This window comes from Anolis carolinensis, chromosome 2, assembly GCF_035594765.1.
Source record: "Anolis carolinensis isolate JA03-04 chromosome 2, rAnoCar3.1.pri, whole genome shotgun sequence".
Lineage (NCBI taxonomy): Eukaryota > Metazoa > Chordata > Lepidosauria > Squamata > Dactyloidae > Anolis > Anolis carolinensis.
Genome location: NC_085842.1, coordinates 166,775,706 through 166,800,984, shown reverse-complemented (window position 1 = coordinate 166,800,984; position 25,279 = coordinate 166,775,706). Strand labels below are relative to the sequence as shown.

At 40.8% G+C, this 25,279-nt stretch overlaps 2 protein-coding genes across 2 annotated transcripts in view; both read left to right on the top strand.

The window, feature by feature from the left end:
• Nucleotides 1-1,357, top strand: part of pym1 (PYM homolog 1, exon junction complex associated factor) — a 7,563-nt gene extending 6,206 nt beyond the window's left edge. Inside the window, exon 3 of the mRNA XM_003223197.4 lies at nt 1-1,357. This exon is cut by the window's left edge and continues 19 nt beyond it. Within this exon, the coding sequence (XP_003223245.1) occupies nt 1-501 (501 nt within the window). The 3' untranslated portion in view covers nt 502-1,357.
• A 2,615-nt stretch (nt 1,358-3,972) lies between these two features.
• The window catches only part of mmp19 (matrix metallopeptidase 19), a 49,732-nt gene continuing 28,425 nt past the window's right edge, over nt 3,973-25,279 (top strand). The window contains exon 1 of the mRNA XM_062974040.1: nt 3,973-7,154. The gene's annotated coding sequence lies outside the window, so the exon portion shown is untranslated. The remainder of the gene's footprint in view (nt 7,155-25,279) is intronic.

Genomic DNA, 25,279 nt, shown 5'->3' with positions numbered 1-25,279 from the left:
AAATTCTTCAAGAGCAAGCCAGAACTCCCTCCGGGCCTAAATCCAGAGGGGAACACCCCAACGACCAAGCAAGCGCCAAAGGGACCGGAGAGCACCGAGGTAGGACTCTCCAAAACAGCCAAGAGGAACCTAAAGCGCAAGGAGAAGAGGAAGCAGCAGCAGGAGAAGGGGGAGCGAGACACAGATGACCTTATCCACTCACTAGAGAAAACAACTCTCACAGCAACACCTGGCAGCAGTGAAGATGCCAAGCCAGCTGTGGCCACCGGCAGCACAAGGTTCGCTGCAGGCAGTGGGGATGCCTCATCTGGTGCCACTACGGCCATGTCGGAGAAGAACAAGAAAATCAAAAACCTGAAAAAGAAATTGCGGCAGGTGGAGGAGTTACAGGCACGAATTGACTCTGGGGAGATCAAGCAACCGACCAAAGAGCAGTTAGACAAGCTGGCTCGAAGGAAAGCTTTGGAAGAGGAACTCGAGGACCTGGAATTGGATTTGTAAGGGTTGGAATTTGAACTGGACATCATGTGCATAGGAACAAACCGTCCCCAAGGGAACATTCTGAGAACTGTGCAGCACACAGAACAGAAGATGCTGTCTTCAGGCTCCTCCTTTGTACCTTTATTTTATTTTATGTTGGGTGCTGTCTGAAATTTTTAAAGAAGTATTTCTCTCAGCTATTGATGTTTTAAGATACCAAGGACACTAAAACGACTTTGCTACCTGCCTGAATCTCATTCTAGCCACTTCTTCCCTTCCCCTGGTCACTGGGGTGGGTAGATGGGAATATCATTTGGCACAGTGGAGCCGACTTCCAGAGGCTTCCAAGTGGGTGGAGTGCTCCATGTTTTTTCCCTTCCTTGTATGATACATGTTCTCTGTAGTGGTCACTCCACCTTCTTTTCCCCATTTTTAAAAAGAATGCAATAATAAAAATTGCAGTAGTGACCTTGGAGTCTAGGGATACATACATTTTCTCCATTTTAGCCTAACATGTCTTTTAAGCTCAAGCTGTGGTTTCAGTCTTTGCATAAGCTCTTGTTTATTTAACTGGTTTTGTTTTTGTGTTTCTTCAAGTCATTTCCAATTTATGGTGACCCTAGGGGGAGGCCTATAACAGGGTTTTCTTAGTAAGATTTGTTCAAAGGGTGAGTTGCCATTTCTTTCCTCTAAGACTGTGGCAGGGTGACTTGCCAAAGGCCATTCAGTGAGCATTTATGGCTGAGTGGGGCTTTTAACCCTGGTTTCTCAGTTGGATGGCCCATTATAATTTTCATTAGTGCATGGCAGCTGTGAAAAAAGCAAGGAATTGTTAGAAAAGAGTTTGAAAATAAAGACATGAATATCTGTGGTGCAACTACTCTTGCATATAATTTTGGCCACCCCCATTTCAAGAAAGAAAGAATAAAGCTGGGAAAGGTCAAAGAAAAAATAAATAAATAGGGGCAGGGAATACCTTCCTACAACATATTATTGAAGTGTTTTAGTGTAGCATAGGTCAGAAACATGATTGAGTGTGGGGAAAAGAGAGAGGAGTTACATTTTCTCACTGTCTTCATATAAGAGGTTGGGCTATATATCCAATTGGCAATAGATAAAAGGATCTCCACACACCATTGTCCTTGGAAATGTTAAATTTTTTAGACTCCAGTTACCAGAATCTCCCAGCCAGCTTGGCCAATAGTCAAGGGAGATTCTGGGAGGATAGTTCAAAAGTAAAATTTCCAAGTTTTGTGTAATTTCTGGAATTTGCTCCCCAAGATGTGGCAATGGCCATAGAACCACCCTTTGCAGTTGGGCAGTGTCTTCTTTATATATGCTAAATGCTCTGTCAAACAAAGCCTCGGAAATTACATTATAGGTAGTCATTTTCAGCACGTGAAATTTCCCAGCTTTGTACCCTGACACAATGGGTTTTTCCCCCTCTCCCTCAATTATAATGCTTGGTTCATCCAATAAAGTACTGCAAGTTTCTCAAGTTCCTGACATACACAAAAATCCAATAAAGTCAGTTAGTGTATTTCAGAAAGGTGAAAGAGAGTACTCAATATATGGAATTCATTGCCACAAGACATCGTAATGGCTGCAGGCTTAGAAGCCTTCGAATATCAATAGCTATTAGTGGAGTTTCAGGAAATAATTTGTTGTTGGGTTATTTATTTATTTTTTATTTACTATGACCAGAGCTCTCAAAAGTAACTTTTTGGGGACCATAACCAATAGTTGTGCTGCTGGTAAATCTTGAGAGCTTTAGCCCACAAGAGCAATTTACAAATGATCTGATTCTTGCAATATTTCTGTTGAATCTCCAGAATACCAGTTACTGGCGAGGAGCACTAGGAGAGTGTGATCTGTCTTCCAGCCTTGCTTGTGGACTTTCAAAAAGACAACAACTGGCTGGGTACTATGGGTAGCAGGATGCTGGTCTAGATGACCTGAGCCAAAAGGGCTTTTTAATGTTTGCAGCTTGAGAAAGCAAAGACAATCACATTTGTCAAAGATGGAATCAGTCTGAGTTGTGAAGCTTCCTACTTTTCTTTCTCCCAACTAGTTTTAGCATTTGGAATTGATAGCCTTTCTGGAGTCTCTGCCCCTCTTTTGCCTCTGAACAGCCATTTTAAGTTACCCCAAACAAAATACTGCTACATTATTCCAGAACCATTATCCTTGCAGATGAGAAAAATAATCAGTTCTTAAAAATAAAAACAGAATAGCATTCAAACATTCTAAGAGAATGAAAAGCATCCTTTTGTCTAAAATAGGACAGGAAGAGTTAGTTCTTGTTCTGTGTAATCTTTGTCCAGCAGATGGTGGTAGAAGGTCTGTTAGATATTAATACTGCTCATCTGTTAGTGTGAACCTGTTGGTTTGCCTTTTCTGAATCCATTTCTCTGCATATGTATAAGGATTGGTGTGGGAGGAGAGAAGGATCTGCCTGGTTTTGGAGGGGGATACCAGTGTTGTTGATAGATTTGCTGTTGCCTTTTTAGGTCAGAGTGCCAGGCAATGGGTTTGAGGAGTACAGCTGACCTAGTTCCCATCCCAGACTCCTGATTTTTTTCCACCCGACAGTAACAACACCCAGTCTTTCAGGCCAGCCAATGCTTCATATTCTTCAGATTGTTACAAGTGCAGGATCACTGAGATCATAGCTCCAAATGAAATAGTAATTGCAACACTCTGGAAAAAACAGCATTTATGAGGTGTTTTCCTTTTTCCAGAGTTCACAGGCTTAATGCAAACGGCGGCCTGCAAGTGGCACAGATTTCCCATTCATGTGCCAAGTAGTGCACTGGATCAAGCATTTGGCTGAAATCTTCATTCAGGATCCCACTTTCTTATATTGGTAGTTATAGTTACCAAAACTTTGTGTAAACTGAATTAGACATAAGGTAAAGCTACCAATAAGAGCTGTACCTGAGCAATTTCTTCCTGAATTCAACAGTATGCTTAGGATTTCCAGATGTGAATAAGAACTAAGGCTGTTGCTTCTCTCACACAGGCCACATGGCTCATTCATCATTGATCTTTTTTTCCTTCTTCCCTTTTCTGTTGGCACACACACAGCTTTGGCTTTGCCAGAGTTTTCACCTGCTTCATCTCAGTGCCCACTCATTTTTGTAGCATTCACCAAAAGATTTTTATTACATTTATCAGTGGCCACAGCTACATATTTGCATAAGGTGGTTATCTGCTGCAGTCTTGCAAGTGAGAGTGGAGGGTGCTGAATTTTAGAAAAACCTTTTCTTAATGTTGATTGTCCAGAAGGAATTTATGTATTCTGAATGCAGGACCCACCAGCACAACAGTCCCAAATTTTATTGAATAGAAAAATAAAGATAGCTGTAATTTAGAACAGAAGAATCTGAAATCTACAGATGGGTCTGTGAGTTATTCAGAGCTCTTCATCAAGCTAGGTGTGAAAAATAGAAGTATGGATATATATATATTTTTTTTTTAAAAAAAATAGATTAAACTACATTCCAAGATGGAAAATGTTGCTTTATGAGTTATTGATAGGTGTGCAGATAGCAGATTTGATTTAGTCATGCATGCTGAAACGGAGAGGAAATTATAAGTCCACATTCTGAAAAACAAGGCAGCTTGTAACTCAGATTTGCCTCACGTCTTAGGCAAAACCCACAAGTAACTAAGGTGAAATACAGTAGAAGTAAAAAAAAATTAAAAACACAGTACCAGTAATATGTTCGATCTCTTCTGGCTTTTGAGTTATTGTAGATAAAAATTTAAAATCCCAATATATGTTGATCTAAGCTCTTTGACGAAAAACAAAATATTTGAATATGAGACTGATAAACTATAAAGAAATACACTAGTTTTAATATTAATTAATGTATATAGTAGCGATGATCTAAATACCCTAAAGGCCCCAGATTCTATCTGAGCTTGGAAGCCAAGAGGTCAGCCCTGGTTACTACTTGGATGGGGAGTCGCAAACAAATGCTGGATGCTGTAGGCTATATTTCAGAGGAAGGAACTGGCAAAATCACCTCTCAGTATTTCTTGCCTAAGAAAACCTAATGAAATTCATGGGATTACCATGAATTAACAAATGACACACACATATAGTAGTGATTTCATTTAGGATTTTATTTATATTTTTAATATAAAATGTTAGCTTTTAATTGCAAATTACTTTGATTTCTGAAAGAGGATTTTCTTTTTTAGTCAAAGGAGCAGGAGGCAGAGGCCAACCTTTTGAAGGTGTTGGTGTTCTGACCATTCCTCTTGTAAAATAGTTGTGCAGCCATACTTTTAAAATATAGCATCTTGTTCACTTTATATATCCAGAAAATCCCTGCTACTTCAATTGCTTATGTTCATAACAAACATTTTGGATAACAGTGGCAAAGGGACACAGGCTGAAGTTAGCTAAACTGCAAAAATTAATTTTTAGGGAGCAATGATTAAGTGTGAGCATAGCCTTCCAAATTTTATTCTTTTGAAACAAAGAGATTGTGTGTGAGAGTGAGGGAGAGAGAGAAAAATTATTTCAAGACTGTCAGACCATGGCACCTTGCCCACTGCCATGACTCCTAATAGTTTTGAAGGTTTGTAGAAAGAATAATTTATTCCATTATAGGTGCTAGTGGTTACATCAGAGACCTCCTTTAAGCAACTTATATGATGTAACTCGACTGGTGCGCCTCATAGGCCTCCTTTGCTTGTTTTACTGGAGATATTCCATGTGTCTTTGCAGTATATAGTAAATGCAACTCCTCTGGCATGCACTAGTAAGAACTGCATAAACAGCTATGATCTCTAGTGTCCCCTCATAGCTTGCGTATTTTGTTGAAATCGGTTTTATTGTTATTTTTACATAGCCCTAAGACACACAGTGAGTAATAATTTTTCTTCTTTTTTCTCAGCCTCATTATCAATAGTTGAGACAGTCAGCGGCACAGCAGAAAGAAGAAAGTGAGAAATCTGAATAAATCAGTCTTTATTAGTCATAGGAATATATGGCCTTCTACTGAGTCAACCCATAAATCTGGTACTCTCTACAATAGGGGTGGGAAACCTTGGGGCCTCCAGCTGTTTAGATGTCCTCTTCCAACTAACATGGTTATAGCAATGGTTCTCAACCTGTGGATTCCCAGAAATCCTAACAGCTGGTAAACTGGCTAGGATTTCTGGGAGTTGTAGGCCAAAACATCTGGGGACTCACAGGTTGAGAACCACTGGTCTATAGTAAGGGCTATGGGAATTCTATTCCAAACAAGTGACAGGCTAAATACTCCCCACTTCTTGTTTACTTCATTTTTCTTCAACTTTTCCTCAAGCGAGATGTTTTCCACAGCCATCAGATGTGATTGACTATATATTCCTATACACTCCAGTCATATTGGTCATGTGTGTATTGATTGATAGAAAGGGATCAGAAAGGTTGAGACAGTAGTAGGACTGCTAGACCCACCTAGGGTCCACTCATCCCAAAACTAAAAGTAATTAATGAATAGTGTTAATTGCCAATAAACATAATAGAATGGGAAGTTACCTAGTCCAACCCTGTGCCATGAAGGAAATCACAGTTAAACCACTTCTGAAATATACTATTCAATGTCTCTTTAAAGATCTCCAAAGGAGGAGAGACTACTATGTTCTGAGGCAGTTTCTTTGGGCTGCTGAACATCTCTTACAGACAGGAAACATTTCTAATGCTTAGTCAGAGCCTTTTTCCTTGTAGCCTGAGTTAACAAATATGGGACCTGCTCTTTGGAGGAGCAGAAAACAAGCTTCCACTGACAGACCTTTAGATATTTTGAGATGGCTATCAGAGTAGCTCTCAAGTTCTTCCCAAGAAGCTTAAGAAAAGTACTCTACAGGAGAGATGCAAAATGAAGCATGAGGAGGTGGTAAGAATACAAAGTACAGTATGTACAAAAACAGTACAAAAACACGTGTTTCGAAATAACCCAGCTGAAATTTCCCGTTGTCTATTCTAGTATAGAGATGTCCACAGTAGATGACTACTCTGGTCTGTGAAGAGTTTGTGCCTCTCATGATAAAGATGAGTATGCATACAACAATCAGTCTGTGATGAGTAAGCAATGTCTCCAAGAAATCGTGCAAGGAGATGTCTATATATCCCCCCTTTAGGTCTTTAGTGGACTACAAATAACTAAGAGGTATGTGCAAGCCCACCAAAATGCTTGAGGGCAATAACATGCATGATCTTGCTTCCTAGACTGTATTAAAGGAATCTGAAAGCCAAATGCTGAGAGGTTAAGCAAGCTCTCTCAGTGTCTCATTGATCTAATATGTCCTCTGCTTTTTTCCTGGAAATTCTCTTCTCTGTACTTCTTTTAGCAAAATTCTTGATGAATTCCAGCTGTGGGAAGACCCAGCTATGGGTTCACAAAGGTTGATGATCTACAGTTCCTTCTTACTTCTTTGATGGATTGTGTTTTTTTCTTTTGGGGGGGGGGGGGGCTGATGTGTGCTAACAGTATTTGCCAGGGATAACATTTATGACTAATTGAAAAGTGTATAGCTGAAGAGGGAGGGCAGCAAGTGTCTTGGGGAAATTTCCATGGCGACTAACATATAGTGGTGATGACTAACTCATCCACACGCCAAAAGACAAAAGAGATCTGGTCTCGCTGAACTGGATGATCCGATAAACAAAAGCGGTAAGTGACTGATGGAGCCTTCCCCAAGGGAACAGAATGCCATGGGAACCTTCTCCATTGGGGAGGGAGATGGAAGAAAAGATAAAGCAATGCTTATTTTTTCAATGACTACAAGGCTTTTGAAAACTTGTATAACATAATTCCATGTGTATCTACTGAGAAATAAGCCCCACTGACTTACATGGAACTTACTCACATGGGGAGTGATACTTCAGGAGGCATGTGTGAGTCAGCCCCATGGAGAATGAATGTCCTGAGGTACTAACTCCCCATGTAAATGTTGGAGCAGAGATACTATAATCTTGGCTCTGTTCGGGTTTGCCCCATGCTCTATGCATAATTCCTGAGTGAAACACTAACCAGAGCCATGAGTTGCACAGGCATAGGCAGTGGACCTCTTTGGAGAATGGTATTTTACTGTGTTTTGTCATGAAGAACATTTATTTATTTATTCCATTTGACAGATCAGTTCACCATCCAGAAACATGTCACCCAGACTTTACCTTCCCAAATTGCATAGTTCCTAGGATTCATAAACACTGGTAAGACTCATTATTGATGTCTGTTCTTTAAATAATGCTTCCCCCACCCAGTGAAGGTCAGAAGGAGGCATTTCCCAACTTCAGTAAATGTTCCATAGCACAGTGGGTGACCAGGCCTATTGCTAGAGTAGAATTGTTTCCTCTTGCAGCATCTGCTATCAGGTAAACCTGTTGGAAAACTAGTAGCATCGGAGGATGTCTGTCAGAGGTCCCTTAGGAAAAGAGTTCTTCAACCTGGGTTACCTGGACTGGGATTCACCCTCCCACAGCATACATTGCCTGGAAGGAGACTGGTCCTGACTGGGGATTCATACAGACCTGCAGGCTGCAACCTCTATTGTGAATGGAGCACTTAGATTTAGCAGAACCCTTTTATGTCGCTGTCCCTTTTCAGCATTTGGAGGAGACTTAATTTACAAAAACTTATGCTATCAACTTCATTCTCTCAGTCTCTCCGGTACTTCAAGATCCCATTGCACACTGATATTCAAGACTCGCCTTTGAAATGTATACCTTTTTGTATTATGCCTGAGAAAGTATGTCCTGGTACATTGAGAGTTACAAGCCAAACCTTTTAATATCATCCCCTTATTAAAATCTTTTTGAATAGTGTTATGGGTGATTTGATACGACTAACAAGATCACCAAATTAAAAAAAAAAGATAAACCTCTCATGTATGAAATTAACATTCAAGTGTGATCTCTCAGTATGATACAAACACATGATCTTATCCTAATACCTTTTATCTGGTTTTTTTTTTTGTGGGGGGAATGAAGGATTTGAGTCTTTTAGCTTTTTTTTAAGGTCTCTTTTTTTTAAGCTCCTTATGTTTTTGGCAGCCTGGTTTATATTTGTAAGCAGATATTTCAGTATGGCATACATGCAGTTATGTCTTCTAGAGACAGCTTCTTGAGACCTAGAATCAGCATTTCTATCCACTCTGGAGGCTACGGGCCTAACAGATATATGTTCCGTTTTTTAAAACTGGCTCTCTCGGAGATTACTGCATCTCCGATTATTATACTATTATACTTGTGCCTCGATCCCTCTTGTACCACACCCTCTTCATGAGACATTAAATTAGGAACTAAGAATCCAAGAACTTGTAGTTCTTGAGACAGCATAGTACATAATTTTTTCTCTCTCCAATTACAGGTCCTAATGTTTTGTATGGAAGCTTTCCCACTTTATCTGCTGTGGAAGTATGCTGAGTTGCAGATGCCTGCCTTGTTCTAATTGCTTTATGATTGGCTCCTGAATTCCATATAATATATCTGTTACTCTATGTGTGTGCATTGTGTTTCCACTTGCTAGCTTAAATATCCAGCGTACTCTACAAAATGTAGCCTCATTTGTTGGGGATTGTGGATAAAAAGTAGAAGCTCTTACGTGTGCCCATGAACCCAGAGTCACCCTGCAGAATGATGCACCACTCAGCTTTGCAGAACAAATAACACAGGAACTTTTATTAAGTCCAAGAGATCAACCAAACAATGGTATTTACAACAGTCCCTCTGATTGCTTACAGAAAACAGCAGTCCTTTCTTAGTCCATAAATCTGCTTCAGTGGAGATCAGCAGCAAACTAGGCCTCAGAAATAGTCAGGCCTCTCTGAGTACAGAGCCATCTTCTTTCCAGCCAGTACTCGGTAGACTCACACACACATAGAGAGAAACCTGTTCAAACCGGTTCTCCAGCAGCAGGACAGCAACAGTTGCAAACCGATTCCCAGATCCTTGTAAACTCAGCCAATTGGTTCCATGCATTTGATTTTCCAGTTAACACATATAGTGTCTTTGCAAACCATTACATCATTTCCTCATGTTAATGCAGTTCTTCTGCTCAAACATAGATGGAAGAGGGCTTGGTTACAATACTAATTTTACTCTCCCTTCTCTATACAATACAGTAGAGTCTCACTTATCCAAGCCTCGCTTATCCAAGTTTCTGGATTATCCAAGCCATTTTTTGTAGTCAATGTTTTCAATATATCGTGATATTTTGGTGCTAAATTCATAAATACAGTAATTACAACATAACATTACTGCGTATTGAACTGCTTTTTCTGTCAAATTTGTTATATAACATGATGTTTTGGTGCTTAATTTGTAAAATCATAACCTAATTTGATGTTTAATAGGTTTTTCCTTAATTCCTCCATATTATCCAAGATATTCGCTTATCCAAGCTTCTGCCGGCCCGTTTAGCTTGGATAAGTGGGATTCTACTGTATTTTGTAAGAAGAGTAGAGAATTTAAGCCAATGTAGTCACTCTAAACCTTGCTTGACAAACTTAGCCTCTGGACTTCCTTCTTCTACACAAGCCATGTGGTTACTGTTTTGTGCTGCTTTGCAGCTAAATGTCCTGTAAAAGTAATTATTAAAATATCTCTTCTTGAGACATCTTTGGCTAGGGAGCAGTCTTGAATCTCTACAATTAAATGCTGCTCTAGCAAATACGTTTGCTTGCCCACATCCTTCCTTTAATGTAGGGAAAGAATGATTAAATAAACTCTAGCTCAGGACATGGGGTTTTAGTTGGTTGCTGCATGCCGCAGACTTTCTATCTGATTTTGAATCACTTGCAGGCTGTGTACTGGAGAGTGGGATGCATTGAACAAAGCCTCGGGGAACATGCCTTTCTCTTCACTCACCATGGGCCCCTCTGTGCGTACAGGACAGGTATGCACATATAACAATCTATGAGTGCACAAGATGCCTCGTAGAAATATGCACTCTATACATTATTTGACCCAGTCTTTCATTTTTCTTCTCCTACTGAAAACATGCAGAGAGACAAGGTATAACTTTTTAAGCTTAACTTTGCTCCTGAATTGCTTAAGCTCTATCGCTCTACTGCTTGAACTAGGAGCCCCTGGTGGTGCAGTAGATTAAACCCTTGTGCCGGCAGGACTGCTTACTTGAAGGTTTGGTTGCTGACTTGAAGGTTGCCGGTTTGAACCCAACCCGGGGAGAGCGCGGATGAGCTCCCTCTATCAGCTCCAGCTCCCTATGCGGGGACATGAGAGAAGCCTCCCACAAGGATGGTAAAAATATCAAAAACATCCAGGTGTCCCCTGGGCAACGTCCTTGCAGACAGCCAATTCTCTCACACCAGAAGCTATTTGCAGTTTCCCAAGTCACTCCTGACACACAAACACACACACGAAACGAAGCTTCTGATCTCCTGTTGCTGCTTTCCCTATGAATGCTTTTTCCTATTTTGGAAATTACCCCCCAACAGCACGACTGGACTTAAGGTCAGGGGAAACCTTTGCCTTTTACTTTAACACCCCCTGCCCCAAACAAATCTTATCAAGAAGGCCCCATGACAGGTTTGCTTTAGGGTCATCATTAATTGGAAACAATCTGAAGGCTCACAAGAACAACCCTAAGCAACACAGTTTTTGTTCCTGGGTTATAAATGTCATTTCCTAATTAGTTCTGTGATAATAAAAAAGCATGGAAAAGGTTTATTAAACTGCAAAATTTATTTATTTACAGTATTTATATTCTGCACTTCTCACCCCGAAGGGGACTCAGGGCGGATTACAATGAACACATATATGGCAAACATTCAATGCCAACAGACAAACAACATTCAGTTTTAGACAGACACAGAGGCATTTTAACATCTTTCCAGCTTCACGATTCCGGCCACAGGGGGAGCTGTTGCTTCACCGTCCATTGGTGGCTGTTCTTCCTCATTCCTTTCCTCGTAAGCAGTTTTATGGTGTTGTAGATTAGTTAAATTAGCCTCCCGCATAAAGCGTACCTAAATTTTCCCTACTTGACAGATGCAACTGTCTTTCTGGGCTGCATAGGTCAACAGCAAGCCGGGGCTATTTTTTTCTTAATGGTCGGAGGCTTAACCCGACCCGGGCTTCGAACTCATGACCTCTCAGTCAGTAGTGATTTATAGCAGCTGGTTACTAGCCAGCTGCGCCACAGCCCGGCCCCGGTGCAAAATCATTCTGCACCACATTTTGCTATAGTTTTTCAATGAATATTTCATAGAGTCTCAACCCATTCAACATAGTTTGCAGCAGCCACAAAAACAAAGTTTCTGTAGAATAACAAATATTTTCAAAATAAGTCATTGTCATCAGCAATCACTCAATTCCAAGTAACCATCCAAGAGTGGAGACTTGATGGTGGGTCCATAGGTGACTGTGGAAATCTATTATTGACCCATATGTTCTTCCACAGTGAGGATATCAGTTTCCAGATGGAAGGCAATCCTGGCCAGGTTCAGCTTGACGTGCTTTCCTCATTTTGCCCTTCATTCGTGACTCTTCGAATTCCATAGCACTGCTGGTCACAGCTGATCTCCAATTAGAGCGATCAAGAGCCAGGGCTTCCCAGTTCTCGGTGTGTATGCCACAGTTTTTAAGTTTGACTTTAAGCCCATATTTAAATCTCTTTTCCGGTCCACCAACCATCCGTTTTCTATTCTTCAGCAGGGAGTAGAGTAACTGTTTTCGGAGACGGTGGTTGGGCATTTGAACAACATGGCCAGTCCAGTGGATTGATGGCGGAGGATCATTGCTTCAGTGCTGGTGGTCTTTTCTTTTTCCAGTGCGCCGACATTTGTCCGCCTGTCTTTATCGCACAATTAAACAGGAAATAACACTTTTAGGATAAAAGGCTGCATATTTGCCCAAGTAAACACACAGCAGATGACACCCTACTGTTTATTGTTGCATGCCTTCAATTGGTTTCCAAACTATGGCAACACCATCTTGCCAAGATTTGTTCAGAAGAGATCTTCCTTTCTCTGAGACTGTTAGAGTGTGACTCATCCAAGGTCACACCGTAGCTTCAAAGCCGAGTTGGAGTATGAACCCTGATTTCTAGAGCCAAAGTCGAATGCTCAACAACTACACCACACACTGGCTTCTATCCTACAGTTTTTTTCCAGCTAAAGTAGACTTATTTATTCAATTGTTCAACGTTAGTCAACTTGTAGATAAATCCCACTGACTGAATTGTTCCGCTGTAGTCTGGACTAACAAAAGGATTTAGGCTTGGGTAGTTGTGAGTTTCCCGGGCTGTATGGCCATGTTCCAAAAGCATTCTCTCCTGACGTTTCACCCACATCTATGGCAGGCATCCTCAGAGGTTGTGAGGTATATTGGAAATTAAGCAAGGGAGGTTTATATATCTGTGGAAGGTCCAGGATGGGAGAAAGAACTCCAGTCTGCTAGAGGCCAGTGTGGCCTGTTTATTCTATGTATCTCAGAACCATATTCCTTACAGAGGTTATTTAATATTTTATTTTCCCAGCACTCACTCCATCCAAGAATGTGGGTTTCGCTCTGGGAATGGACATTTATATGTTTACAGGCATGAAAGAAGAATAAGGAAAATAAGATTTTGATGGCAAACAGAAGGTCAGCTACTGTCCTCCCATCCTTTCTGCCTTGTTTTTATTTGTGTTGTACTTTGAAATGGTCATATGACTGGTTAAATAAATTATTATTATTATTATTATTATCATCATCATTATTATGTTTACAGGCATTCATTCTCACACTACATTTAACAAAATGGGGTAGAAGCAGAAGTACAACTGGATAATTCCTGGTGGGAAGCAGTACCTCATGTATACCTGCTGACAGGTGAGAGTTGTGGAAGGATTTGATGGGGATGAATAATAATAATAATAATAATTTTTGGGAAATAATAACTTTGGGAAAATAATAAAAACTACAACAAAAACGCTGGGTGGATAAAGGAGTTTGAAGGAAAATTCTCACAGAACAAAATGGAACTGATGGAAATAACAACTGAAATGATCAGCAAACGAGTGCAAAAAGTCAAGAACTGGACATCGCCTGGTAGTGATCAACTTCATGGATTTTGGCTCAAACATCTGATTAGTTTACATGGAAAAATGGCCCAACAATTCAATGAGATGCTGCAGAAAGGAAGTATCAGTGAATGGCTAACAACTGGAAGAACATACCTGATACAAAAGGATCCAGCAAAAGGAGCAGCACCAGGAAACTATAGGCCAATAACGTGTCTGCCCACTATGTTTAAACTACTGACTGGCATCATAGCTGACAGAATTCAAGACTATCTTGAAGAAAAAAACATCTTGCCAGATGAACAGAAAGGCAACAAACGGAAAAGCAGGGGCACAAAAGACCAGTTATTGATTGACAAAATGATTCTGGAGAACTGTAAGAGCCGAAAAGCTAATCTTCACATGACGTGGATTGACTACAAAAAGGCCTTTGACTCACTCCCACACAGCTGGATCATCAAGTGCCTGGACGCCATCGGGATTTGTAAAACAGTTGGCACCTTCATTGAAAACATGATGGAGCACTGGAAAACTGAACTGTTTGTTGGAAATGAAAGCTATGGACTTGTCAACATCAGGAGAGGAATTTTCCAGGGAGATTCATTGTCCCCTCTGCTTTTCATTATTGCCATGATCCCTCTGTCAACAATCTTACAAAAAACAAATCTCGGCTATCAAATATCTAAGAATTCTCACAAAATTTCACATTTGATGTACATGGATGACCTGAAGCTATATGGGAAAACGGAAACTGAAATCCAGTCTCTGACCAACACTGTCCGAATTTTTAGCACTGATATCAACATGGAGTTTGGTTTGGACAAATGTTCGACAGTGGCATTGAAGAAGGGAAAAATCATTGAAAGTGAGGGCATAAATATGCCCAATGGCCAAACAATAAAGTGTCACCAGCCAGAGGCCTATAAATATCTGGGCATACTACAGCTGGACAACATCAAGCATGAACATGTGAAAACTGTGGTCAGCAAAGAATACACACAAAGGGTCAGAAAAATTCTCAAAAGCAAGCTCAATGGAGGCAACACCATCAAGGCCATAAACACCTGGGCCATACCTGTCATAAGATATACTGCTGGCATTATAAATTGGACACAGGTGGAACTGGACAATTTGGACAGAAAAACAAGAAAACTCATGACCATTCATCATTCACTGCACCCTCGCAGTGATGTTGACCGGCTATATCTGCCTAGAAGATCAGGGGGCAGAGGACTCTTACAAGTAAAGCAAGCAGTCAAAGAAGAAGAACATGCCCTGGCAGAATATGTCAAGCAAAGTGAAGAACCTGCTTTGATTGAAGTCAAAAATCAGAAACTCCTCAAAACACAGCAGACAAAAAACCAGTACAAGAAAACCGCACTACAAACCAGAGCTGACAGCTGGCACAACAAAACACTGCATGGAAAGTTCCTTGACAAAATTGAAGGAAAAGCTGATAAGGAGAAGACCTGGCTCTGGCTCACGAATGGGACCCTGAAGAAGGAGACAGAAGGCCTGATCCTTGCAGCCCAGGAGCAAGCCATCAGAACAAATGCAATTAAGGCCAAGATTGAAAAATCAGCTGATGACCCAAAATGCAGACTGTGCAAGGAAACCGACGAAACCATTGATCATATCCTCAGCTGCTGTAAGAAAATCGCACAGACAGACTACAAACAGAGGCACAACTATGTGGCCCAAATGATTCATTGGAACTTATGCCTCAAGTACCACCTCCCAGCAGCAAAGAACTGGTGGGATCACAAACCTGCAAAAGTATTGGAAAATGAACATGCAAAGATACTGTGGGACTTCCGAATCCAGACTGACAAAGTTCTGGAACACAACACACCAGACATCACAGTTGTGGAAAAGAAAAGGGTTTGGATCATTGATGTTGCCATCCCAGGTGACAGTCGCATAGATGAAAAACAACAGGAAAAACTCAGCCGCTATCAGGACCTCAAGATTGAACTTCAAAGACTCTGGCAGAAACCAGTACAGGTGGTCCCGGTGGTGATGGGCACACTGGGTGCTGTGCCAAAAGATCTCAGCTGGCATTTGGAAACAATAGACATTGACAAAATCACCATCTGCCAACTGCAAAAGGCCACCCTACTGGGATCTGCACACATCATCAGAAAATACATCACACAGTCCTAGACACTTGGGAAGTGTTCGACTTGTGGTTTTGCGAAACGAAATCCAGCATATCTATCTTGTTTGCTGTGCCATACAACGTCGTTGTGTTGATAATAATTTTATTTTTATACCCCGCCCCATCTCCCCAAAGGGACTCGGGTTGGCTTACATGGGGCCAAGCCCAAGCAACAAACAATATAAAAACACAACAATGAGACAAATCAATCAACAATAAAACAAGTCATAAAATACAAATGCAATGATCCATCTACTGTATTTCAGTTTCAGGGATACTCATCGTGGCATAACTTATGCAAGTATAGAGTTGATAGTGTGTTTTGTGACCTTATCCAGTACATTGGTTTTATAATTAGAAGCTAGAAACCATAGTTTCCTACTGGAATCACCGTGCATCATGCCTTTTCTAACACAAGGGCAATAGAAGAATGGATGCTATCTGTACAAAATAGATCCCCATGGTACGCCAAAGGATCATGAATAAGTTTGCCTGTGGTGTGGTGGTGGTGGGTGATAGGCTATGTGACAAATCCAGCTGTTTCTCAGTTATAAATAGCATGTCTTCTCTTTTTCTCTTGATGAAGTCAGCACTTTTTCATACACTCTTTTCTTTCTTGGATCAGTGATTCACTCTTTTTCTCCCTTTTTTGCCAATTGTAAATACCTTTGAGTATTTCCGGACAGTTGTGCCATGCACACATAATTCCTGGCAGTGTTGCCTCATATCTGTGCCACCTGCTGTGGTTTCACCCACAAGATGTATGTGGGATTCCTGCCATCGCTATCCACCTAATCATGCTGGAAATCAGTTCTAAGTCATGTGGCTCATCATTTGTTCTTTGATTAAAACCAAAACTGGAACCATCTTTCTTCTGTCCACCAAATCAGTTGTAAGCCATGCCACCCCATATCAGCTTTAACACCCTTTCTGATATGCAGCCTAACAATACTGACCTTACCTTGAAGATCTGGTGTTGCAAGAGTTTCGGAGATAATTAGAGGGAAGTGCTTTTTGTGCACTGAATTGACTAAAGGACATTGTAAAGATAATCACACTAATCCAATACTATGTGCCCAAATCCATTATTTGACTCCCACAATTCTTGCTTTTAACTTTTCTGGCAGTACGGTATAGGCATCTCTTCAGTATTTAGTTTAGCAGTGTAAAACCAATGCAAAATCGGAGTTTTTCTGGTGGCTTTTTAAATCCTTAGCATAGTACTTATTCAAGGCAGTACTGCTGTGACATTCCTCCTTTATAGGTTTTCAAGTTGCTCTCTGTGGGCACTTTTCTTCATGGCAAGCATTCTGGTTTCCCTGCTGGTTTTACTAAAGTTGTATCTCTTCTTTCAAACAATCTTCACCTCTGAAAACACCCCAATGTACTTCTTGCTTCCCAAGATGGGGTTACAGATTGGGTGTCCCTTGTCTGAAATGTTGGGAACCAGAAGAGTTCCATATTTTGGATTTTTCAGATTTTGGAATACAGTAGAGTCTCACTTATTCAAGCTAAACACGCCAGCAGAAGCTTGCATAAGCGAATATCTTGGATAATAAGGAGGAATTAAGGAAAAGCCTATTAAACATCAAATTAGGTTATGATTTTACAAATTAAGCAGCAAAACATCATGTTTTACAACAAATTTGACAGAAAAAGTACTTCAATACGTAGTAATGCTATGTTGTAATTACTGTATTTACGAATTTAGCACCAAAATATCACGATGTATTAAAAACATTGACTACAAAAATGTGTTGGATAATCCAGAATGTTGGATAAGTGAGACTCTACTGTACTTACATTTGCATAATGAGATATATTGAAGATGGGAACCTGAGTCTAAACACAACATTTATTTATGTTTCATGCACATCTTGTACACATAACCTGAAGGTAATTTTTGCACAATATTTTTAATAATTTAGTGCATGAGACAAAGATTGTGTACACTGAACCAGCAGAAAGCAAAGGCATCCTTATGTACGGTAACCAATATCTGAATTTTGGAGTATTTCAGATTTTGGAATTCCAGATAAGGGATGCTCAAGCTGTATAAATTCTGGACCATGAACAGGTCTGTATTCTACATGGTAAGATTTATGTTTGTCTCGCAAATGTCAACTAGTATTGCTTCTCATTTTTCAGGTTTGCTATTCCAGCATTATCTGTACATAAGTCACGTATTTATTATTTATTTATTTACAACATTTATACCCCACCCTTCTCACCCGAGGGGACTCAGGGCGGCTTACAAAAATTGGCAAAATTTAATGCCCAAAATGCAATCATAAAAACAAAGCAATATAAACAGATCTATTAATCACATTGTTAAAACACATTATAAAAACCTTTAAAACGTATATATAATTAATTCCATTCACTAATAGGATTATATGCCATTTATTCTATAGCAACTGTTTTTCTTTTTTGAAGAGCAGATTATTTTAATTAAACATAGTAGCCCAAGAGCTATACAAATCAAAAACCAGGGATGACATCTTGGTTTGAATTCTTCCCATCTTCTTTTTCACGGCAGATCTGCTAGTAGTTAAGCTGCTTCGTGCACGGCAATTCCTGACCCAGAGCTGGATTCTGAGTAACTCTGCCCTGATATGCCATGATTTCATTGCTTTTGTGGAGCCCCCGGTGGCGCAGTGGATTAAACCCATGTGCCGGCAGGACTGCTGACTGAAAGGTCGGCAGTTCGAATCCAGGAGTGGGGTGAGCTCCCTTCTGTCAGCTCTAGCTTCCCGTGTGAGGACATGAGAGAAGCTTCCCTCAGGATAGAAAAACATCTGGGCGTCCCCTGGGCAACGTCCTTGCAGATGGCCAGAAGCAATTTGCAGTTTCTCAAGTCACTCCTTTGTGGAATCACACTCCAGGAAACCCCACTTTCAAACTGGAAACACTGGCAATACTCCCAGCAACATTGTTTGTTACACTCACTGCAACTTGTGTAATATTTCTTTCCTAGTGTGGGCCAAAGCATATATTTGTTATTTCTGTGGACAAATTGAGGTGACCATGCTGTCACCACTAAATGCTAATGTGCCATCCCCTTCCTGAGTGAATACAATACTATGTCTGGAAGGCTTCCTTTTGATTTTGCACATACTGCCAAAATATCTGTTTCTCCACATTTCCTGTGCTAGTGTTGCAGGCTGTCTCCCACTGTAAATACATCTGATGCATTTGGTAAGAAGGTTGAGGATTTGGTCTCTTCCAAGTGTTGTCATATTGCATGCATTTCAAAAGATTCAGTAAGCTCCCACGATTTTCAGTCTTTCTTCCAAAGAATAGCACAGAGAAATGTACCTCTCTAAGCTTGAGCACAGATTCCATTTTCACTTAAGTTCTGGAACTTTGAGCCTGTGGTATATTTACACTGGACAATTAATACCACTTTGATACCAAAAGGTCTCAGGTTTGAATCCAGGGAGTGGAATGAGCGCCTGCTATTAGCCCCAGCTTCTGCCAACCTAGCAGTTTGAAAACATGCAAATGTGAGTAGATCAATAGATACTGCTCCAGTGGGAAGGTAACGGCGCTCCAAGCAGTCATGCCGGCCACATGACCTTGGAGGTGTCTATGAACAACGCCGGCTCTTTGGCTTAGAAATGGAGATGACCACCACCCCCCAGAGTCGGACATGACTGGACTTAACGTCAGGGGAAACCTTTACCTTTACCTACCACTTAAATTTTTTTTTTGTGTCAGGAGCAACTTGAGTCACTTCTGGAGTGAGAGAATTGGCCGTCTGCAAGGACGTTGCCCAGGGGATGCCCAGATGTTTTTATGTTTTTACCATTCTTGTGGGAGGCTTCTCTCATGTGCCCGCATGGAACTGGAGCTGATAGAGGGAGCTCATCTGCACTCTCCCTGGGTGGGATTCGAACCTGGCAGCTTTCAGGTCAGCAACCCAACCTTCAAGTCACAAGGCTTTAGTCCACTATGCCATCGGGGGCTCCACTTTAATGCTCATGGTCATGGTGGATTTCTAGTATAGTTTCAAGAAATACTTATAAATCTCTAATAAACTACAACATGGGCTATGTGGGCAGAGAATTCAAACCACAAATACCAGAATTCCAGAAGATGGAACCACATGAGTTAACATGGCATCAAAGTGCTATAACTATGCAGACTGCACATCTGCACAGGAGATACATGTCAGGCACCAATTATTGTCCCAAATGAAATGAAACTGTTGTCAATGATTTAACAGTTTTGCTTTTCAAATTAAGACAAGATAGCCTGTGATACTTGCAACCACCTTCTGCAAAAATATCTCCTCAGAGAAAGTGATCTCCCAGTAAAGTGATGCTTGGACAGTAAACCGGTGCTTAGCCAGCAGAAACCTGACAATTAAGCCTAAAAATACTGAGTAATGTAGCAAACTGAACCACCTCAGGAGTATCACTTGTAAAAGCAAAGGGAAGGTTACTAGAGATAGTGCTAGTTATGTTCAGGGAGAGGATGACGCATCCAGACATTAGTATTGGGGACATCGCACAGGAAGTTAGCAAAGGGAATGCCCTGCAATTGTATACATGGGATTTTTGTATGGCCAACTAAACTTCAATTCTATTTGAATCACATTTGAAAACAGAGGGTGGGATGGGAGTATTGGTGTAAACTTGCAGCCCTCTCCATCTGTTTTTTATTATTATTATATTGACACAACAACATTGTATGACACAGCAAACAAGATAGATATGCTGGATTTCATATCACAAAATCACAAGTCGAACACTTCCCAAGTGTCTAGGACTGTTTGATGTATTTTCGGATGATGCGAGCAGATCCCAGTAGGGTGGCCTTTTGCAGTTGGCAGATCATAATTTTGTCAATGTCTATTGTTTCCAAATGCTGGCTGAGTTTTATCATCATCATCATCATCATCATCATCATCATCATCCTATTTTTCCCCCAGACTCAAAGCGCCTTATGTTAGATTAACAACCATAGGTAAAAAAATCACAAAATGAAAAAGTTAGATTAATAAAAAGATTAAAGCTACAGTAGTTAAATCATAGACCGCGAAACAAATAGAAAAGCACAACAATCCAGCTCATTATTTAGATGGGATGGACCCTGATACACCCAATCATGAAATGCCTGTTGAATCAGGGAAAAGTATTTATAGGTCTGTGAGGAATGTGTAGGATGGATGCTAATCTAATTTATCTGGGAAGGAAGTTTTAAAGGCATGGGGCAACCACTGAGGAGGCTCTCTTCCATGTTCCTACTAGATGTGCCTTTGAGGGTGAAGGGATAGAAAGCAGGTCCTTCCCAGTAGATCTCAAAGCATGGGCAGGTTTGTAAAGAAGAATATGCTATTTCAGGTAACCTGGACCTGAGCCATATAGGGGTTTATAGCTCAAAACCAGTGCTTAGACATTAGAGATGTGCGTAAATTTTTTTCGTTCATTTCCTTCGTACTATTGTTTCATTTCTATCGTTCATCTACACAAAATGAATGATGACATTTTCGTAGGAAACGAGAGGTGACACAAAATGAAAGCTGCACAGTCATCATGCTTGCTTTTGTTTTCCTTTCATTTTTGTCCTGTAACAATAAACAGGTATTGACAGAGGGCTGCTTTCCCATTACAGCCGATGTGTACAAATGGGTGTTGTTATTAATAGATAGATAGATAGATAGATAGATAGATAGATAGATAGATAGATAGATAGATATTATTATCAATAGCTACTCTGGGAATCTAAGCTGAGCCTGGGAAAGGAATGCTTCCACATTACATCTGATGTGTGGACATGGGTGATGATGATGATGATGATGATAATAATAATAATAATAATAACAACAACAACAACAACAACAACAACAACAGTACTCTGGGGAAGATCCAAACGTTTTAAAAGTTGATGGGCTAAAAAGGATCAAAATGCCCTCCTTGTGTGGTGATTTTCACCTCTCTAGCCCAAAAACTGAGGGGGGGGGAGAGCCTCGGAAGCCCTCCCATTGCTGCCAATGGCACAAAAAAAATTTGTGTTTTTCGTTAGTCAGACGAAAATTTGTGTCATATAGACGGCCCATTTCCGTTAGTGGGAACCAAATACGAAAATGAGATGACATGAATGAAACTACACAAAATGAACAGCAATTCCATACAAAAGCACAACACAATTAGACATGTGTCTGGATATGGAGATTCAGCCAGTGGAGCTATTGCAACAAGAAATAGCCAATGGCCAAGGGGTCAAGCAGAGGTCCCCAAGCATCAGCTTCTTGATTTTCCCTCCAGGAAAAAATGAAACCACTGTAAAACATTGCTCCCAAGTTCCAGCAAGGCTACCCAAAAGGAGAACATGGTAGACAGCATCAAAAACCCACCAAAAGACCCAGTGGAACCAATAGGAATGCACTGTGTCTAGTTCCCAGAGTAAGTCATCCATCAGTGCAACCAAAGCCATTTCTGTCCCATAACCAGGCCTGAAACCAGGTTGAAATGGATCTACATAAGCCGTCTAATTCAGAAAACCATGGATCTGAGAGGTTACCCTAAGTTCCAAAACCTTGCCAAAAATGAAATGTTATAAACTGGCCAATAATTATCCAGAGGGGGAACCTTTAGTCAATAGTTTTATAACTGCCTTTTCAGGCAAGCCAGATTTCTGCCTTATTTTAGCAAAGCATTAATCACTCCCTCTTGATACTTGGCGAGTTCCCACCCCAGGCCTTTTTAAGAGCCTGGAAGGACAAGAATCTAACACCCACGTGCTGACTTTCACCTTTCCAAGAATCCTGTTCACATCCTCAGGTTGCACAAGTTGGAAAGTATCCATTATCACTGGACAAGTGGCCAGAATTACGTCCGCTGGATCTGCATCAATCATAGCATCCAGGTCAGAGCAGGACCAAGCATTTTTGTCTTTAAAGTGCCAGACAAGTTGTTCAAAGAAATTTGTCATGTGATCTGAATTTTCCTTTCTTAGTGGAAGATTCTTAGCCATTCAAAACAACTCTCCTGGATGACTCTTTGCAGACACAATAGCAGCAGAGAATAAATTTGCAGCAAAGGCTACAGAGTAAGCCCTCAGATAACCTTTAGCTTGGATTCAATCGCCACTCTGAGTTTTTGTCAACATTCCTTTATTTTCTTTGTCATTTTTACCAACTGCATGGAAAATCAGAGGACCAATTTGGCTCTACTCTATGGGAGGGGGACACTCGTGGAGCATGGTGTCCACTGCCCTGGCCATTTCCCCATTCCAGAGGTCAACCAAGACTCTGACAGAATTGTCTGCTGAGGCAGCAGGAAACTCCTTAAAAGCCATCAGGAATCCACCTGGATCCATCAAACCTCTTGGTTTAGACCAGCGGTTGCTAACACTTTTTTGACCAGGGACCACATGACTGGGGATCACTTTGACCAGGGACCACTCTTCAACACTAGTACCAAAAGGGTTACAAATCAGTTTCTGGTCAACTTAAATTCGGTTTGGTTATTTGGGGTGCTGACTCAGAAAATTCCATTGGATTGATCACATCAGCTCTAGTTTCTGATACAGAACATATGCCATCCAGTAGTCGCTATCTGCTCGCCCACAGAAAACCATATTTAACCATATTTTCCCTGCATGTCTTGCAAGCCTTATTTTAGGTCTCATGGGCCACCAATGGGCCACGGCTCACATGTCAGGAAGCACTGGGTTAGACCATCTGAATAGGTTCCCCATACCTTTAGAGACTCTGAGTCCCAGTCTATAAACCTTACCAAGAAATCCATGGCATTATAGAAAGCTCCTCCATTTGCAGGTCACCACCCTACCCTCATAAGGCCACGCTTTGGATAGACCCATGCAGACATGAAGTCATGAGTTGCTCCTGGCAGGGCAGTTTCAACATGGATGTTGAAATGCCTGTGCCCTACACGACAAGAAGGATTCAAACATCAAACCTGAGACCACCCTTGGCTACCAAGCTTCAGGTAAACAAACTCAAACCCAGAAAATAGCCAGGTAGAGTACCTGGCTGGGAGAAATATTGGTAGACCATGGCCACTCCACCTCCCTGCCTCCCAGATCTCACCTGCTGCTGGACAGACAACCCTGGTGAACAAAGCTGAGAGAGATTAACACAGATGCAGCCCTCTGCATCCAACCAGATCTTTCTGTTACATGCCAGATCAGTGTCCTCATTCAGATTCTGAATGACAGCAGTTTTGCCTATCACTAGACTGGCATTCACCTGTATTCATCTGAAAAGAACTTTTGGATTTGGGAGAAAGGAACACAAGACATAGGAAGTTAGATGAGGCTGCCTGTTGAGCTATCATCCTTACACAGAAATTATGGTATTGACAGAGGAGAAAACACTAACTCAGGGACACAACTGGCTCCAGAAAGTGGCTAATTTAATAGGGGACTGCCATTAATTTTCATCCTGGACTACCCTCTTCTACCATTTTTATTGGGAGTATTGGTACAGTAATATCTGTGGGATATTTCACATTCTGTGCCCAACTCCTCCTTGCCACCATGGGTCTAGTGTGTTGATGATTGTAAAAATAAATAAATAGAAGCTTTACCACAGTTTATGAATCAAGATAAACCCTGCAGTATAATAAAATGTCACTCAGGCTTGCGCAACAGATAACAGTATCTTTACTTCAGTTCAAAAGTTCAAACAGGGCAACATTATATATAATAGTATTTCTGAATTCACACAGAGAATATAGGAATAAACAGTCCTTTTAAATATTCTTTAAATATGCCTCGTTAGCCTTATAAATGATCAGGCTTCAGAGAATATGGCAGCCATTTCATTCCTGACCAATTTCTAGTCAGCTGCTCTCCTCCCTCTCCTAGATGAAAATGTGGCAGTTAAAACTGGTTGTCTCTACAGCAAGCTAGAGACAGCATCCAATCGGAATCCTGGCTCCTGACTGGCTCAGCCAATCAGCTGTCGCCACATGCCTTTCCAGTTAACTCACCACATCATGGTGCCTCTTTTACAAACCCTCACATAGTGGTGGCTGTTGCAGAACTCTGGTGTTTTTGCTCAGAGTTTGCCAATGAAAAAAATATTTGACCCCATCAAATCCAAGAAAATGTAAGAGGAAAGAGCTATCTGGTTGACCGCTTTGGCACTCTGGCTTCATTCCAGCCTGTTTACCGGTATTTCTTCAACACTTTTGCTTAGCTTTTTCATGTTGACATATTATCTTGTCTCTGCATCGTGGGTGGAATTGTGTTGCCGCTTTAAGCCCCATATTAGAAGAAAAGTGGGATATAAATTGTCCTTTGCTAACCTCGGATGTTTAAAATTGAATTAAAAATAATTTTCATCCATTCATAACTCAGGAGAAAGGAGAAACAAAAGTCTGACTCTCTCTGTAATCGCAGTGAAAAGCAAACAGCTGCCTCTCATAGATTATTCTTCCTCCTTAATAAGTTTTGTCATCTGGACAGCACAGAAGCACAGTGGTATTACTTGACCACAAGTGTCTCAGTTTTCATTGGTCAAATGGTATCCAAAGGTTAGTCAAAAAGTAATTGCGGTAAGGATTCTCAGAATACTATCTGTGAAATCAATATCTTTGCTTGGCACTTGGTGCTGAAACCAAACTGAATGACAACACT